Source organism: Mus caroli, unplaced genomic scaffold, assembly GCF_978045245.1.
Source record: "Mus caroli unplaced genomic scaffold, Mus_caroli_1 scaffold_8, whole genome shotgun sequence".
Taxonomy (NCBI): domain Eukaryota; kingdom Metazoa; phylum Chordata; class Mammalia; order Rodentia; family Muridae; genus Mus; species Mus caroli.
Window position 1 is genome coordinate 81,445,798 of NW_028227263.1, and position 19,128 is coordinate 81,464,925.

Sequence of the window (19,128 nt, forward strand, 5' to 3'; positions counted from 1 at the left end):
ATCCACAGAGGAGATTGCAATCCTGTTGCTTGCATAGGCTGCTTTTAATTCCTTTTTTTAAAAGTGTGTTTGGAGATTAAAAAAAAAAAAGATTTATTATGTTATGTATATGAGTACACTGTAGCTGTACAGATGGTGGTGAGCCTTCATGTGGTTGTTGGGAATTGACTTTAGGACCTCTGCTCGCTCCGGTCGCCCCGCTCACTCCAGTGTCAGATCTCATTATGGGTGGTTATGAGCCACCAGGTGGTTGCTGAGATTTGAACTCAGGACCTTCAGAAGAGCAATCAGTGCGCTTATCCGCTGAGCCATCCCACCAGCCCAACTTTTAATTCTTAATAACTGCAATATTTTAAATCATAGTGCAACATGCATCCATTGTTTACTTTTTCCCGTTTCCCCTATTTTATTGATCCCACTATAGTCCCGTTTTATTAGTTCCACAGTAAGTTTAAAGGCCATGGAGCAATCTCAACTTTTCACAATTGATTGCTGTGGTACTTTTGCCAACTCTACATTTCCATTACCCAGACCCACTATGTGTATGAGGACTGCGCCCCATATAACATATATGCAACACACTATGCGGAAATAGAAAATCGTCAATCACATCGAGGCAGAAAACGAAACACCTTATAAGAGACAAACCACTAAGCTGTAATCATATACATTTATTTTTTTCTGCCCTGAGATTCTTTGCGGTCATAATCGACTGCAAATGGGCTGTCAGCCCCCTCGGGGAAACTGAGGCACGTGGGGTGCGGACCTGCGTGTTGCAAGGCTCGCTTAGCGCCGCCTCCAGGCCGCGCCCGCTGCCGGTGCGCAGCGGTGCCGAGCTCGCGCGGGGCGGCGGAGAGCTGGCGGAGGGCGCGCACGGCGGCGGTACCGGGCCACGCACGGCGGCGCGAGCGGGCCACGCACGGCGGCAGGAGCGGGAGCGGGGCGCGCGGCGGGGCGGCGGATGGCCCAGAGCTGATCTATGCGGCGCTTGGAGGGGCTGTGTCTGCGGCGGCGGCGGCGGCGGCGGGGCCCTGCCCGCGAGCGGAGCGGGGACAAGATGAAGTACCAGAAATACCTGACGGTGCTGCAGATGGCCATCGGCGTCACCCCGTCCAACCGCGGCAGCCTCCTGCCGCTCAAGAGGAAGCTGTGGTAAGGACTCGGAGCTGGGGCGCGCGGACGGGGGAGATGGGGGAATACGAGCGGCGCGCGGACAGGGACAGGGGTGCTGGGGACTTGGGGGGCAGGGCCGGAGCGCGCTGATGGGGACAGGGGCGCGAGAGCAGGGCGGGCTTGGGGCCTGGCAGCGATGGGGCGCGCAGAGCTGGTGGAGCAGCCATCGCCCAGCGTCCGGGCCGCGCGCCTCGCTCCTGCGGGCGGCTTCGAGAACGCGCGGGGAGGGAGCGGCTGGGACCCTGCGCCCCGCATCCTCGCTCGGACTCTCCTTCTCCTGGGCGCCTCGCTTGGACTCTCCTTCTCCTGGGCGCCGGCGAGTGCTGGCTGGGAATTGCACGCAGCCGCCGAGCTCTGCCGCAGACCGCGACATAGCCCTGCAATCCATTGGTCCTTGTCTGTCTGTGCGTCTTCTGTTATTTCCCCGGAATGCACCTGCTGTTGGGCACATAGTAAAAGATGAGCCGTTCCCACGCTAACTGGAGGAAGTTGTGATGTTAGCGTCGCTTTGTCGAGGACTGTCATTATATCTGCACGGTTTCTGCTTCCTCCAACCTGGAAGCTGTTAGGGAGGTAATTGGAAAGAACACCATCAAGTGAAAATGTCTAGGAATTATCCAGATCTGGTTCGCACAGTCGTTTATCCTGTAGGTTGTATGTTGTATTAGTATTCAAATATGCCACATGGGATCCCAAAGCCACCTGGGCATTCCCTTGGCTGGAGAGGTAGGCTTAAGATTCACCCACAAAAGAAACAAGAAAGGAAAAGTAGTGGGGTGGGCATAGGAGTCTGGAGCCAGCCATTGTGAGAGTCAACGACCGTTTTAATTTGAAAATTAGTAGTTAGTGCTTAACATAGGATATGAATATTTTATTTAGATGTTCGATTCTATTGACTGTAGGGTAATATATTCCTAAGTAGAGAAACTCAAAGTGAGGCTGCTTTTGTGAAATGGAGAACTAACTTCTGCTATCAAAAACCTGAAACAATGTTTCAAAGTCTATCTGGGTTGATCAATCCAGGAAATGAGGGTTTAAAAAAAAAAAAAAGACAGTTCCAACAGTGGTCAATAGTGAAGGGGGAAGACTATAACTGTGGGCACAAAGTTCGAGTTTCCCCTGTGCCACTCACAGTGTGACCTTCAGCAAGTTATTGTCATGTTTGTTTCTCCGTGGGTAAGCGGAGACTCTTGTTATCTCACTCATGGTGTTACAAAGATCAGCTCTGATGTCAAACCAGCCTGTTCTACTGCTGGGCCTGGGTGAGTAACAGCAGGCTTGGGAAATGTTAGCATCTTCTGTCGTCCTCCTCCATTTGTTAAAAAAAAACAAAAACAAAAACAAAAAAAAAAACAAACTTATTTTGAAAATGGCATTTACTCTTGCTAACCAGCCAAGGACAGCACACAGAAGGCCAGTTGGTAGGACTGGCAACAGTTGAATTAAGATGTGTTCGTGGCGGCTGGGCATTGGTGGCGCAGGCCTTTAATCCCAGCACTCAGGAGGCAAAGGCAGGCAGATCTCTGAGTTTGAGACCAGTCTTGTGTAGTGAGGGAGTTCCTGGACAGTCAGGGCTTCACAGAGAAACCCTGTCTACAAACAAGCAAACAAACAAACAGAATGTGTCCTTGGGGAAAGGGGGTGTGGCTCAGTAGAGGCGTGTTTGCCTAGCATGTGCAACAACCTGAGCTGGAGCCAAGCACTAAAAAAGAAATATATCCGTGGAAGATGATTTTTTTTTTTTTTTGCAAATAGATGAAGAATGGGTCATTCTTAGGCAGAGCAGGGTAGGGAGTGCCTACTCCCTACCATCACTTGGGAAACTGAGGCAGGAATATCTTGAGTTCAAGGCCAGCCTGAGACCCTGTCTCAACAAAACAAAACAACTGGACAACTGGCAAGATGGCTTATTGGGTATAAAGGTGCTTGTCCCCAGGGAGTCATTGGACTTGCGGACATACACAGTCATCAACAAATAGGTCACTCTTGGCTGTATTGTTGGCATATAGGGGGAAAGATGTCAATACCACCAGTTGCTCCAGCCTGCAACTATGCATTTAACTGATGAAATCAACTCTACATCTTGCTGATTTTTCAAGTAGATTCTCCTTCTCTCAACTAGAATATAAATTGCACAGAGGAGGGCTTTTCTCCATTTAATCCATTGCTAAATCCCCCCACAAATGCTCTTGAGGACCCAAATAGCTTCTCAATAAGTATTAGTTAAATAAATAGGTGGGTTTTGGGGGGAGCAATTCTGGGGTGCAAACCTAGAACCACACACATGCTAGGCAAGGCATTTTCCACTCGGCTACATCCCCAGCCTAATAAATGGATTCTTAATCACGCACAGCTAGGGAGGAAGTTTGAGGAAATCATTTTCTTGTCGCTTGATGTGGGCTAACGGAGAAGCTGCTGGGCATGATCGTCAGCATTCGATGGGATTTGTTCACTTTCATCATTTGGAGCGTTGCTTCTGACAATACAGTCCCCAGACACAGAGTCTGTGAAGGAAAATAAAATCCAGGTAATTTTTTGTACTCCAGAAATTCACATAGGCGACCAAGAGTGAATCAAGGTCTGGAATAAAACCATCTTACTAAGAGATGATCCACCAAAAAAAAAAAAGCTGCTGTGTTTCGTAGCAACTTCTCCATGTTAAAAGCCATGTCGCTTCTATCTAGTGCTAGTTTGCACAAGTTCATCTCATTTCCTCAGTGGCAGACTAAAGAGCATAATCTCTTCTCAAAACAGACGTATATTTCTTTTTTTTTTCCACATGTATTTATTTTGTGTGTGGTGTAGGTAGAATGTGTGGTCTATACCACATGTGTATGGGTGCTTTCTCTCCCTTCCATTTGTGGGTCCCAGGGGTCAAACCAGATCATCAGGCCTGGCAGTTCTTATCCAGGTGGGCACTGCATCCATTAGCGAGGGTCTGTAAGGGACAAAAGAAGACCATGAGGAACACAGAGGAAAAGGCCAGGTGAGAACAGAGCCATCTCGCTGCCTCACCCCCTTTTTAAGTTGGAAAACATTGTGCTGCCCAGCTCCCGGGATCCATTTGTTTTCCTCCAGAATTTTCTTCTAGATAACATTTCATCTTGTCAGGGTCTTGTAGCAATTGCTTGGAGAATTTGGGGACTGGCCCTGTTAAATGTTACAGTGTTGCACTGGGACAGTGCAAGTCCTAACTTCAGAGCTGTACAGAGGAACCTACTGCACATTCCAGCAGTATAGAAGGCACCGGCGGCATCTGCTCACTTAAAACATGTGAGTTTGTACTATAAAGTCTGCATATATGAAGATTTGTGCCAAGATGTTTCTGAAAGTGTGTAATGCTTCCCCCCTCTCCTCTCTCTCATTCTCTTCTCTCTCTCTCTCTCTGAATGATTATGTTATGTGTAAAAAGACCTCGTGCCTGCAGAGCTTATGTCGGCGTGAAGGACAGAGTAGGGTGATCTCATGCTTTGTCCCCACACTTCAGCCTACTTTGGGTGTTGTCGGCTCTCAGCTTTCCTTTGTGTGGTGTCTCCTGTTTTTCTTACTGGTTCTGCAGAGGGTCGGTTGGATCTATGCATCAGTTGAGGTGGAAACCTAAACAGCCTCCCATCAGAGGAACCTCTTCCCAGCTCATCCCTTCCTCTTGTATCCTAGAAACAGGAAGTGGAAATGTTTTCAGTGATCTGCTCAGGATCGCTGTTGCTGTCGTTATGGTTAGAGTATGAAGTGCCCTTCCTCCCTATCGTTGCTGAAGGCCTGCTCTGCCAGCGCAGTTGCTGGAAGTAATCATTGGCAGGTGACTGGAGCCTAAGGTCTCTGACCCCATCTGTGGACTCCAATGTTGCCGGATGCATCATCTGAAGGTGTGACTGGGGATGGATGGAAATGTCCAGAGCAGGGAGCACAGGGTTCTAAAGGAGGTCAGTGTGGCGTGTCCTTGGAGGCTTTCTCTTGTCCCCAGCCTCTGTGTGTTAGCTGATTTTATTCTGTCTTCTCAATAGGGTGGGCAGCTTTTTTTCTCTCACACAATGATGCTTCTGCCCCTAAACCCAGAAGCAAGGAGTCAGCAGATGGACTAAATGCCTCTGAAACTCACAACCGAAAGAAGACTTTCCACCTTTGAGATTGTTTCCTCCAGGTGTTTGTTATAGAGATTGAAAGCTGTCTAAAGTCCTGGTTTTGGAACGGCTGGGGCCTGCTACCCCTGCTCCGGACAGGTGTGTGTTTGCGTGGCTAGCTGTCTTTCCTTGGGGACCACCATTGGTTGCTGCATTAGATTTCCTAGGACCATGAGAACAAGGACTATGAGTCTCAAGTCAAGGTCTCTGTGCCCTGGATGGCTCTGGATTGGCCCTCCCTTGACCTTCCTATTTCTGGTGGCCCAGGTATTCTCAATGGCCATGTTGTGCCAGTCTCTGGCTCTATGAGCTCACAGCCTTTTGCTCTATGTCCCTTGCCTCCTCTTCTGCCCCTTACAGACATGCCTCACTGGATTCCCGGCCCATCTGGGGTAATCCAGGATGCTCTCATCTCAAGAACTTCAACTTTGATTGCATTTGCAGACGCTGTTTTTCTAAATAAGGTGAAATTTTTCCACAGGCCCAAGTAATAATTACCCTGATCTATTTTTATGTGAAATGTGACAAACGTTTTCATAATAATTTTATTTTCAACCGTCTTGAGTTTTTGATGCCAACTGCTTCCAGGAGTGCTTACACTGACCTTAGGGGAGGGACCGAGTACACTCGCTTCCTGCACATTTCTAAGAATGTCCCCTGCTGGATTTACTTGGATGGTTGTTGGAAGTTACGTAGTCTCAATGTGCTCGCTCCCTTCCGGCAGCCTCTGCCTGGTGGAGGATGGTAGAGCTGCCATTTAAGTCACTCCCTGTAGACCTAGTGGAAGTGCTTCCCAGGCATCCTCTCATTCCCTTTTAACCACCTCTGTGAAGTAGGTTCCGGGTTTTCTTTAATTCTTTCTCCATTTTACAGACAAAGTCATCAAAGTCATTAACGTGCCTAGACACAGGAACAGGAAGAGTACAGCCTGGGAAAAAGAGAATGGCTGAGAATAGATGCCAAGGAACCAGCAAAGCCTTGTAGAAGTCTTTTTGTAGCGCTGGTTCGCGGTGCACTGTTGAGTTGCCTAGGTTTTCCTTCAGGACTGACCCCATGACAATGTGCAACCAATTGTTGTGCTTTTCCCTAAGGTAGACTGCCTCTTCTGCTCTCGACTCTCCTCAGTCGCCTGTAGGTCTTTGTGTAGGATTGAGGCCTTGAGGGATTTTTCCCTGTCAACTTTGGCACGTCCATTGGTGTTGTCTTTGTTCTGCTCATACTTGGGCAGTCATGTCGGTGAGATTTTATTGGTATAGCTTCTGATATGACAGTCTCACAGCAAACCCCCTGATCCTCTGGCCCTCTCTGCCCCTCTTGTACAATGCTCCCTAGGCCTTAAGGGCGGCGGTATTCGCAGATTATCTCCACTGGGGCTTGGCTTTCCAAGTCCACATTTGGATTAATTGTGGTTTTCTGTAGTGGTTCCTATCTATTGAAAAGAGACGTTTCCCTGACACGGCATGTGTATGAAGACTCTACTTATCTCTAGGCTTAAGGACGGATATGTGTAGATTGTTGTTAGGGATTATTCTGGTTTAGTAAGTTAGTGGTTGTAGATTCTTCTCAAGTAGCCATGCCCTCACTAGGCTTCCAGTACCAGGCACAGCTTCTCAGTTGTTGAGTGGGTCTTAAGTCCAATTAAAGAGGTGTTGGTTACCACCAAGGTGTGCCTGCCACTGCAGCACCCCTAGGGTTCTTGTGTTAATGCTGGTCACTGATGTAGTTCAAGGGCATCTTAGCTGGGTAGGACTGTTGGGTGCCTCCCTTGGCAGCTTGTTTGGTGCCCTCTGGTACTCTGATCATCAGGGAGGGGACTTTCAGGTCAGTTCCAGCTCAGGGGTCTCTGAGCCCTGTCTGAAGGGCATTGTATCTTCAGCAATAGGGCCTATTACATGGCTTTTAAATAAGCAAATTATGGATATGGTCATTTTCACAAATATAGCGAATAGCCAGTTATTATTAATCTATTACATGAATGAAGTATTGGGGCTTCTCTAATCTGATAACTATAAACTACAAAGGAAGTTTACTACCTTTAAAAAACACTTTAATGACATCTATTTATTCGTGTGTGCGTGTGTGTGTGTGTGTGTGTGTGTGAGAGAGAGAGAGAGAGAGAGAGAGAGAGAGAGAGAGTGTGTGTAAGTCAGAGCATAGTTTGCAGGAGCCAGTTCTTGCATCCCACCAGGGTCCCTGAGACTGGATTTGGACTTTACTGGCTAAGCCATCTCTTCCGTCCATCACTACCTTAATGAAATGCCCTTGTAGGGGTTGGTGTCCTGTAAAAGCCGGCTGCCACACTGCCCTCAGTACCCCAAGCCTCCTGTTCCCACACCTTTGTTCAGAATCCCCTTTGTGGCAAACAGTCCTGCACTACCTCCTTAGCATTGCCTTGAGTCCGTTAAGGCTCGTAGTCACTCCTGGTTTATTTACTACTTTATGTGCACGAGCATATTGCCTGCATGTATGCATGGGCACTGTATGTGTGCATCGTAACTATGGAGTGGAAGTCACAGAAGGGTTTTGGATCCTCTGGAACTGAAGTTGTAGATGATTGTGAATCACCAAGTAGGTGTTGAGAACCAGGCCCTGATCCTCTGCAAGCACAGCAAATGCTCTTCACTGCAGAGACATCTCTTTAGCCCCTAAATTAGTATCTTGTAGAATGAGTGATAATCTTTGTGAACAATTTTCTTCTTATGTAACTGCTTCACTTTTACCATCTTATTTGTTTATTTGGCCCAGTTCTTCATTGTTACTAAGATCTGTTACACTGGAAACTTGAAAGGGGTGAGGCAGAGCGGCTTGAAAGTGGTTTGTACTATGTGGGGTGTGGTCAGAAGTGACTGTGAGCCAAGCTTCCAATTCGCACACATATTGAGTGAAAGCCAGAGGCTCCTGGACACATTTGGCCTCCAGGATGGAGAGCAGAAAGACATTCCAGCCGAGGGAAGGGCCTGGGAGAGGGAGAGGCGGTGCGTGGTGGCAAGGAGGTCTGTTGCATCGCTGTGTGTCTTAAAAGAGTGATATTTCAGTTTCTTGGGGGACTTACAGAACTTCACTGGCTCATGTCAGAAGGTTCTAGGACTGGATTTGGACAGCAGCCAACAGCCAGCCAGGGGGGTGCAGCTTCAGGTGTGACATGATTGATAGGGCAAGATTGGTGTTTACTTTTCCCTGGTGGCCTCATCCAGGAGAGTGCACACACAAGGAACTACGAGGAAATGATAAACAATTTACTGGGTTGGCAATAACGTTTGGGCAGGAGCCAGCTAGTCCCCAAATGAGGGCCTTCTCTAGGAAGCCGACTGCAGTACCCTTCAAGGCCATGAGGGGGAGCATGCATGCTTCCCTCCTGGCGGCTAAGATAGTGGAGCCTCCAGTATAGCCCCACACCTAACCTATCAAGGTCAGTTAAAAGAGCCATTAACTGGAAGCCGGATTCCAGGAGCCAGGAAAAGGGCTACATTGGAAACAGAGAGTCAAACTCGAGGGGCCTAGGGTCTTGCCTTGTGGGCACATAGGCTATGCCCAAGAGGAAAATGTGGTCCCATAAGAAAATGAGAGGAACATGAAGAGAGAGACCTCCCCTCCCCTCTCACTACACTCAGCTTTCTTACTCTGAAGTCCAGGCTGGCTTAGAACTCACTACACAGAGCAATCAATCCCCCTGTCTCAGTCTTCCGTGCTGGAGTTATAGATGTGAACCACCAAACCCCACTGGAAACTGAGATTTTGAAGGATTTAAACCGTTGTCCTGAGTCACACGGCTACTCCAGAAGATGTCAAGGATCTGACCCTAGTGTCATTCTGTCCTCCAGTTACTCCTGTCTGTAATTACAGCAGAGTCCAGCTGCCCTGCGTTAGTTGAGTCTGATGTGTGTAGTACTCCTACTGAGACAACACTCATCATTTTATAACTAATGAAATTTAGGATTTGGGAAAGAACAGCTTTCTTGTACGTTAGTTGTTAATTTCTCCTTAATTTAAGGGAAGTTATATAAGGTGCTTAGACCCATGCTTTCAACAAAAAGAGCTCCTTTGAGTATTTCTGGAACTGTCCTCGAGAGTCTGAACTACTTGGTTGAGCTTCATATTACTGGGGTCAGAGAAAGGAGGGACACCTTGGGGAGAGAGGAGGGAGGAAGGAAGGAGGGAGGCAAAAGGTCTGCGCATTGGGGAAGGAGAGATTGATTTTAGATTGAGTTTATTTCATGTCAAATGAAACTGTGTTTGTAAGTTTGTTTGTTTGTTTGTTTGGACTTACATGGGTCTTGTCTTAGGGTTTCATTGCTATGAAGAGACACCATGACCACTGCAACTCTTGTATAGGAAAACATTTAATTAGGGCTGGCTTACAGTTTCAGAGGTTTAGCCCATTGTTGTCATGGTGGGAAGCATGGCGGCATGCAGGCAGACATAGTGCTGGAGAAGGAGCTGAGAGCTCTACCTCTTAATTTTTTTGGTTTTTGGTTTTTCGAGACAAAGTTTCTTTGTATAGCCCTGGCTGTCCTGGAGCTCACTTTGTAGACCAGGCTGGCCTCGAACTCAGAAATTTGCCTGCCTCTGCCTCCCGAGTGCTGGGATTAAAGGTGTGCACCACCACGACTGGCTTTAATTTATTTCTTTATAATAAAAATATTCAGTATCCTTTCTTCTAGCTATTTTGAAATATAAAATACATCATTTTCTTTGGTAGGACTTCTTAAATGTTTTCCACTTCTAGATCCTTTTTACCAAGATAATTTTAAGTGACCTCAGCTATATAGGCATATAAAATAGGTATTCATATAACATTTCAATGATAACAAATTATTAAAAACTTATTTTAAGACATTCTTTAGTCTACATATAATTTTGTTATTCGTTATAGTGAGGCCGGTTTGCATAGGGAGAGGGATATGCTTGTTTCATATACACAAAGAATTCAGTCTTTGCGGAAAGTTTACACTGCTTGGCACAGTGCCTTCACCATGTCTCAGAGCTGGGCAGCATCTTGATTTGATAATCAATCATCAATCCTGAGAGTGCTACTTTTCATAAGTATAAAACGATATAGGTATGCTTAAGGCCACTTCAGAAATTGTTGCAAAAGTTATCATAATCCCAAGCCAAAATTTATTTAACAGGTTTTTTTTTCTCTGAAACTCAAATCAGCAATTCAAAGAGCAGTTTTTGTTTCTGTAGGTGTATATGTATTAATTTATTTTTGAGACAGGGCTTCTCTACATGCTTCTGGTTGTCCTGGAACGCACTGTCTAGACCAGGCTGGCCTAGAACTCATAGAGATCTGCCTGCCTCTGCTTTCCAAGTGCTGAGACTGAAGGCATGCACCACCACACTGGGCCATAGAGCAATTTTTAAAACCAAACATTCTAACCCAGCAAAATTCAGAGATATGCTAATTTGATACTTATACATTAAAGACTGACAGCAGGAAAATACTGTTTGTTTTCTGTATAGAAACATACATCGTGTTTCTGTAAGAGCAGAAAACCTAGCCCCAGTAGAAAATGCAGTGAATCCAGTGTGGCCGTCTTGAATCTGAGCTGGTATCGCAGGCGGCAGCACTCACCAGTGTTCCCTGGCATCCTGGCACAAGCTATCAAAGTTTGTATGTTGTGTGTTCAGAACTAACACTGCAGTGAAGTCACAATACACCCCAGGCGAGTGCTGTCTGCGATAATTACGTTTGATTTTGAATTAAGTTTTGGCTCTGGCCCAAACAGAGAAGCTTTTTATTGTTGCCAAAATTTCCCATGACCACATAACGTTCACTTATGCCAACATTTCCTATGCCCGTAAGTTATGTGACCTCCATGTGAGGTTTTGATCCACAGTTTAAGGAGCTGTGATCTGTAGTCACCCACTACACACACCTGCCCATTCTTTAAATTAGGATATTTTCTCATTTGCTACTGGGGTTTTGAAGTTCCTCATAGACTCTGGATGGCAGCTCTTTTCTCCCCCTGTAGCTGCCTCGTCCCTGTTGTTTGTTCCCCGTTCAGAAGTTGTTTAGTTTGATGTAATCCCATTTGTTTATTTTTCGGTTTGTATCCTGTGCTTTTGATGTCTTGTCCAAGAAAGTCCTTGCCCACCCCAGTGTCCTGAATGGTTTTCCTGTGAGTAAAGCCCTTCATTGTTCTGGGAAGGACTTTGGCTGCCGAGGAGACAATAGAGCTTTGAGGTGTGCTTCTTTACACGGTGAGAATCCCGAGCGTGACGTCATCGAATTTGCACGTTGGGAACTCAATTGGAAGGAGGGTTTACAAGAAATTCATCAAAGATTTAAATGCTCATTAAAATTGAATTAATGACAGTCTGAACGAACCGTAAAGAATGTCCTCTGTGAGCTAGCATTCAGAGAATTTTGACATGTGCTTAGTAAGCGAGATGCTGTACCAAGAGAAACGGCTTGTAGAGCCACCGTTCAGGGCACGGCTTAAGGGGAACCCAGGGATGGAGTGGAGAAGGACTGGAGCCACTTAGTGTGATGTCCTGGGTTGGTGGTCTCTTCCTCCTCTCTGTGAGGGTAGCTGCCCTACTACGTCCTGCTTTCTTACTTCCTAAAGCAGTCTCTGCTGGCTGGGCCACAGATGAGGCTGTCTCTAAGAGATCTGCCAAGTTTCTTGACCCAAAAATGTTTTCCCACAAACCTCCCAGCCGCAAGTCCTGTGTCTCTGTTAGCCACTGAGGGCAGGCACAATGACTACTGCAGCTGGAAAGTGCAGCCAAGTACAAATAGAAGTAACCCAGGACTCCCGGGCTTAGCAGGTCCCTGAGGAGAGAGAGGACAGTGGAGAAAGCCTGAAAAGGAGTGTTGTGATAATGATGTCTGGACACTTTTGGAGTTTAAATCTTGCTCGTCAATAGAAAAGAGTAAGCTAAAGATAGCGGAAGAAGGGTCCATGGATAGGAAACCTGCCAGCTGTTCAAAGCCAGTAGAGCTTAGGTCGGTGTGGAAGAACCAAGAAGGGAGCGAGAAGGCGTAAGACCAATTATTGCAGAGGACCCTGTGAGGATGCTAGTGGACCTGCTCATGGGAGAGAAGGTGAGTTAAACTATCTATAGTCAGACCTCAAAACCCTGGGTTCCATAGGAACGGGTTCCACATGTGGGTGAGAATATGCCGATACTGTCTTTGAAATTATTCCCCAGAGAGCAACATTATAATTCCTTGTGTGACATCTGCATTGTATAAATGATCTAGGTGTTATAAATGATCTAGAATGATTTCAGCTCTATGGAAAATGCACATAAATTATGTACAAATATTTCGCCGTTTTCTAGAATCGATTTTAATGTCTGTAGGGAGTCCAGTATGTGTGAGTGTCAGCATGTGTACGTGTGTGTGTGTGTGCATGTGTGTTTACACATAGTTAGCCAGCTATTGTTAGAGTCACCCTAATGTAACTTTAAACTGTTACTACTTGGAAACAGAAAGAAGTCCCAAGGAAAGTGGGATCAGAGAAAGCCTAGTCACACTAATCAAGCAGAAAAATAAGGAAGAAAATATTTACAGGAAGATCTATAAGACAAGATGGCAGGAGTAGGTCTAAGTAGGTCAGTACCCACAGTAAGTTCAGATGGACTCAGATCATCTCAGCGGACACTCTACCTTCATGTCAGGAGTTAGAGATACAACGTAAGAGAAAAGGAACAGTGTTTGGGAAGATTGAAAATATAGGTACACAAAAAACATAAACTAGAAAAAAGTAAATGTTAAGACCCAGATGGGAGAAACTGTCATAAAAATAGCATTAAAGTAAAAGATGTCGTTGGCATAGAGACTTTATGTAGACTAAATCCATAAGATCCTAGTCTCTGATACTAAGGCGATAAAAGCATTTGAAATATAGGAAACAAAAGCTAGCAGATACATAATGATCAGCTGAAAAAAACATATTTGTGGTGGGAAATTTTGCAACAGATCTTTTTACAGAAGTCGTAGTTCAGCAGTTCAAAATCACAAGGACCATAGAGAAGTTGGGCTTTAAGCCAACAGAGTGATGGAGTTGCCGTGCTCCTTAAAGATTCTGAGTGGGTGCTCCCCGGCAACACTGATGGACACACAGTAGTAAGGCCTTTAGGTAGCTGAGCCTGTTACATTCGAGAACTCCCACCCCGCACCTGCATTGCCCTCCCAGGACTCTTCTTTGGTAAAGGTTGCATTTGTATGCAAATGTCAGAGATGTTCATTGTCTTATGGTTAAATAGGATACATTGGAAACTGAATTCCCATCAACAGGGGAATGCATTAATAAATAGTGTTACATCTACATAGGGAATACTATTTAGTCTTTAAGATCAGAGGAATGATTTTTCTATGGCTTATTATGGGAATAGTTTCAAAGTCTGTTGAGTAAAAAATACAGTACAGAGGGGAAAAAAAAGAATTTGGTCATTCTAAATTATAAAAGGAAATAACACACAGCCAGGCATGGTGGCATCCACCTTTAATCCCAGCACTGGGGAGGCAGAGGCCGGCATAACTCTGTGAGTTCGAGGCCAGCCTGATTTACAAAGCAAGTTGCAGGTCAGACAGGGCTGTTAGCACAGAGAAACCCTGTCTCAAAAACAAAAACAAAAACAAAAACAAACAAACAAAAAAACCCCACACACATATGCAAACGTGTGAGGGGGAGGGGAGGAGAAGAAAAGGAAGGAAGGAAGGACAGATGAACAGAAGAAAGGACAGATGGATAAAAACAGTAAACATACACCTTGCTTGGGAGACTGTATGAAGAACTGGTGATCACAGTATGTTTAGAAGAGAGGTGGAGGTTTGAGATAAGGAGAGAGAGGACAGCTTACACTTTCCATCCTCAAATTGTTCTGCACTTTTCAAATATTATATCTATATATGTGCATTCCTTTCATCCGCATTGCAGGTGTTCTTGGCTGTTTTAATACTTACTGTCTTACTAATGAAGAAACATCTGGTAACATCAGCATCTGCATCAGACAGGGTGGGGTGTGCCCATAATAACCAGCACAGAGGAGAGATGCTCAGGCAGGAAGGAGGGGTTGAGTTCCAGGCCAGCCTAGGCTGTGTAGCAAAACCTTGTCTCCCTACCGCAAATTAAAACTATTTATTTGCTATCACTCCAACCTGTGTGTCTTTTAAAGAGAGATACATTGAAGATACACCCTTTCAGACAGCAGTTGAAGGGGAAAAACGTGTGTGTGTGTGTGTGTGTGTGTGTGTGTGTGTGTGTGTGTGTGTGTGTGTCGTAAAGGTTAATGTGTGAATTTGGACTATATGACAGTGGGAGATGCCATCATAAAATGAGCAAAGTGGCTTTCATAACCCATCCTCAGACAGTCCCATTGCTCTGTCTGGCTTACTGCCTCCATCAGAAAGCAGCGAGCCATTTCCCTGCAGGTGCTAGGCAACTTCTCTCGCCAATTACCTCATGCTGCTGCCCGCTGAGACTCAGAAACAGTGCCCAGCAGCCCTGGGTTTGACATAAGAACATCGGTCCTAGGATGAATTCTGTGGACACTTAGATTTTTTTTTTTGCTGGTTCTTTAAAATCTGTTTCTCTAACCCCCATGATCAGCTGAATTAAGTATTGATTCTCATGTTTACACTGGTAAGGTATGGTTAAATAAGTCTTGTTCATGCTTAACAAAAGCCTGCTAAGCGTTGTCTGTGTGTGTGCACAGTGACGGCTGACTTGTCCCAGATGTGCCAGGCACTGGTCTAAGTGCTCCATAAATCACTGCCCAGAGGGGAGCAGATGCCTGCGAGTTCCCCGGGCAGCATCAGCCTGCGCTGAGCTGGTTCTACCACCAAAGGGTGGTTATAGAGTTAGCTTTTCCTGAATCTTAATTCTGAAATATTTGAACTCTGTCAGGAAAATTTCTAAACCAGTTAGCTGCTAAGAAATACCTTCGGAAATAGTGTTTGATGTGAATCTTGGAAAGAAAGAAAAAAAAAAAAAAAAAACGTGTCTTGCATATCCATGGCAACGTGCAAGTAGACTCGTGTTCACCCGTAAACCCGGCTCTTCAAGCATCTTCCCCTTTCTTGCAGGGTAACTCCATCCTCTGAAAACCCGCATGGTGCTACTTCCAATGTCAGCCAAGGAAAACCTTCTCTAAGACGAATTAAAGGGAGACTACATCGAAGCAAAAGCCTTGACAGTATCGACTTCTGTGAACTCACTGTAAGTGGGCTGGCTCTGCTCTTCTTATCTCTCAAAAAATATGAAAATGGTATTATTGTATTTTTCTTGCAAATGCAGCAAACTTGCTCTGTGGTGATTTACTCTTTAAATAGTATACCTGCCAGGTTGCCAATGAAAATGCTTTCCTAAGAATAAATGGTTCATAATGAAGATTCCTCTGCCAAGATGAAAGTCCTGAACATTCCAGAAAAATAAATGAATACATTGAGGGGCCGGGAGGGTGAGATGGCTCAGTGGTTGATGCGCCCACCACCCAAGCCTGAGGACTGGGCTTCAGATCCTAGAACTCACATAAATACTCCATTATTTCAGCCTCAGGAGGATGCAGACAAGTATGGCCAGCTACATCAGCAAGCTCTGGACTTGATTTAGAGACTCTGCCTCATTGAATGAGGCTGAAGAGTGATGGAGGATGACTTTTGAGTAAACCCTGGCCCCACATGGGCATGCCTACCCACATAGGTATACCCACACAAATGCAGAATACACACATCCCATCACATCACATCCCATCACATCACATCCCATCACATCCCATCACACACACACTATACAAGCAGAAAGGAAAAACATCAGATAGACTGTTGAAGTGAATTTCTATGACAGTCAAGTTCATGTTCAATTAAATGGTAATGTGAGCATCTGATTAACTCCGAACACCAAATTTCCTAATAGAGGCAGACGTGAGTCTCAGTTCAGTTAATGGTGGCGCCTTCTGTTTCAAGGGACCAGCACTGATGGTCATATTCCTTCCTAGGCACGTGACATGTTTACACCTGATGAATTCCCATGTGGTTTTGGAGGAATGCTGGTGTTTTTAGGCTCCATTCAACCGAAAGCGATGCTGTAATGCTACAAAGGAAATGCTAGAATATTCTGTGTCACCGGACTCCTTGGCAGCCTCCTGGGTAGTTAGGAGTATACTAGTTCTCATCTCCTCCTCTTGAGTTCTGATCAGGAAAGTTCCCAATCATAACAATACTGCTGATTATTATTCCGTTAAATATATCAAAATAAAATTAGAGTTTAGCCTGAGACAGTAAACCCTGTACCTTGGGGGATCTGGGATTTGTGTCTCTTTGTCATTGATGGAAACGGGAGCTCTGTAAACATGAACACTGCATTTATTTTTTTTTTTTACTTTCAAAATATTTTCAGTTTTGGCAATTATTTTTGGAATATTGTTCTACTTATTTTACGTAAAAATTGCTCGTGAACATCTTTTGTAACACAGGCATAACAAGGTGAAATGAGGCTGGTTAGAAAACACTTATGAATAACCGGAAACAACGGCTGAGCTAACAGCGGGGAGGGGGATGATTGTAGAAAACATATGTGTGCTTCAACATGAAGAGCTTTGCGCTCAGGAGGGAAAGGTCACTACCCTGAGGAACAGATTTGAGTTACTTGCTGGCATTTAAGAGTGGGAAATGGCTCTTAGTGTGGTGTTCAGCATCATTGCTGCTGGTATACGATGTTAGCTGGTCCACCTAGTACACAGTAAACTGTGTTTCCCTGCTGAAGCAACCATTCTGGTTGGGAAGGAGGCTGCTCTTTCTTAAAATGTGAAGGTGTTGGGGAGGGGGATTCCTGATGCTGTCCATCGCTTCTCTGACATGTTTGGGAGCTGGGTGGGTTGGATTGGGGTGGTTTGGCGTGGCTCAGGATCTTGGCATATTTACATATCTATAATGAGATATCCTGGGAATTGGCCCCAAGTCTAAGAACATCATTCATTTATGCTTCATAAACATTTTTTACACAGATTTTTGGAGGTGATTGTATTCAATGTTGTAGTGAATTTATATTTTGGTTATAACTTGTCTGGTGAGTTCAGTTTGAGGTTTACTACCTAGGAGAGCGGTTCTCACCCTGGGGGTCGCACACAACCCCTTTGGAAAACCTCTGTCTATTATAGTTCATACAGTAGAAAAATTACAGTTATGAAGTAGCAACAATAATCAATTTATGGTTGGAGTGGCTCCACAACACGAGGAACTGTATTAAAGAGTCGCAGCCTTAGGAAGGTTGAGAACCCACCACTGCCTTAGAACTTTATGTCATTGGGGATACGTCCCACAAATACAGGTGAATATTTAAATGATCAGGGAAACCAGACTCAAATATAGTTACCTTTTCTCTGTGATTATTAATGAAGTTTTAAATTGCTGATAATTTCCCCCTTGCCTCGATCCAGCCACAGTCTGGCTGATGATCAAGAAAGGAAGAAGATAGCACCACCCAGAGTGACTGCCTTCTGCAGGGTTAATCTCCTTCTTCTGGAAAATCTTTGCTGCGTGATTTCATCTTAGAGGTGAAAGGTCAGAACCTCCTGGAAGGGCAGGCATTGTAGCACTGTTGCAAAACTGGATATGGATGCTCAGAGAACAGTAGTGGCGTATACTCGTGGCTTTGTGTATCTCCCTTTGCCCTGAAGGATGGTGGACTCTGGCCCACTTTGTTCCTTCTCTCTTCCACTTGTGGGGATATAGTTGCAAAGTCTTGTGGCTGTAACCAATGGGAGTCTTTGAATTTATTTTCTTTCTTTCCATACTCATAATGAGCCATGGCATATTTATTTTACTCTTTGAACATATGTATATATTGTTACATGTTTTATACAAAATTTTTCCCATTTGTAGAAAAATAAATGCATATTTAAGAAACAAAAAAACAAGAGTTTAATAGCTTTGCTACTTCCACTTTGACTTAAAATTTATACTATAATGTCTAAGTACATAGAATCTTTGGCATGGGGCTAAAATACAGTTGTCCCTGAACAAATTGCAGGCAGTTCAACAGGTTGGAGATTGTCTCTTTTAGGCTAGTCTGAGACTCTCCTAGGCAGCTTGTCTTGTCTGAGAGTGTCTTTTTAGCTTACATACACTTGAGGAGGGAGGAGCTTAGTGAACCTGGTAAGTTTTAGGGACTTCCTGAAGCTATGGGAGTTGTTTATGTTCAGAGAACTTGATGGAGTTCCTATGGGATGGGATGTTTTAACACACTCTTAACACATCCTGTATCTTACTAAACTTCCCTCCAAGGTGGAAGACTTTATTGCAGAGGAAGCTGCTGCCTAGCCAAAGGAAGGGTGTCTGGTTAAGGCCTCTGAGAGTGTCCGCTGGATAGGAGCAGATAAGCCTTATTCTAGGAAATAGTTATAGGTGTCTCATGGTCAGTGTTCTAATTCACAAAACCTGACAGTTTTGTCTTACTAGGTACCATTTTTAAGATTTATATAAATACTAACTACATGGCTGACTATGCCTACTACTGAGGTTAAACAGAAGCTGGGAATGGTAGTGCATACCTTTAATTCAAGCAGTCAAAGGGTAGAGGCTTTCTGAGTTCTAAACTAGCCTGGTATATATAGCAATCCACGACAACCAGGGCTACACAAAGAAACCCAGTCTCAAAAATAAAGAAAGCAGACAAAAGAAAAAAATAATAGAAAGAAAGATCAGGTTCATAAGCTACCATATTTTTACTTTTGACTTTCAACTTTTCCAAATCTGTGTGAGGAAGAATTCCATCCTAACTCTGCTTGGGAAACGCATCAAGTGTGGCTAGAAGCAGAGCCCTATCACGGAAGCCTCAAGGTCCTGCTCCTGGCCCAGAAGCCTTGGGATCCAGCTGAGAGC

At 45.0% G+C, this 19,128-nt stretch overlaps 1 protein-coding gene across 3 annotated transcripts in view; it reads left to right on the forward strand.

Annotated features, from left to right (window-relative positions):
* Positions 1 to 979: 979 nt before the first annotated feature.
* The window catches only part of Tjp1 (tight junction protein 1), a 231,171-nt gene continuing 213,022 nt past the window's right edge, over positions 980 to 19,128 (forward strand). For all 3 annotated transcript variants that reach the window (XM_085841666.1, XM_085841667.1, XM_085841668.1), the window contains exons 1-2: positions 980 to 1,152; positions 15,334 to 15,466. In XM_085841666.1, coding sequence (XP_085697792.1) covers positions 980 to 1,152; positions 15,334 to 15,466 — 306 coding nt within the window. The remainder of the gene's footprint in view (positions 1,153 to 15,333; positions 15,467 to 19,128) is intronic.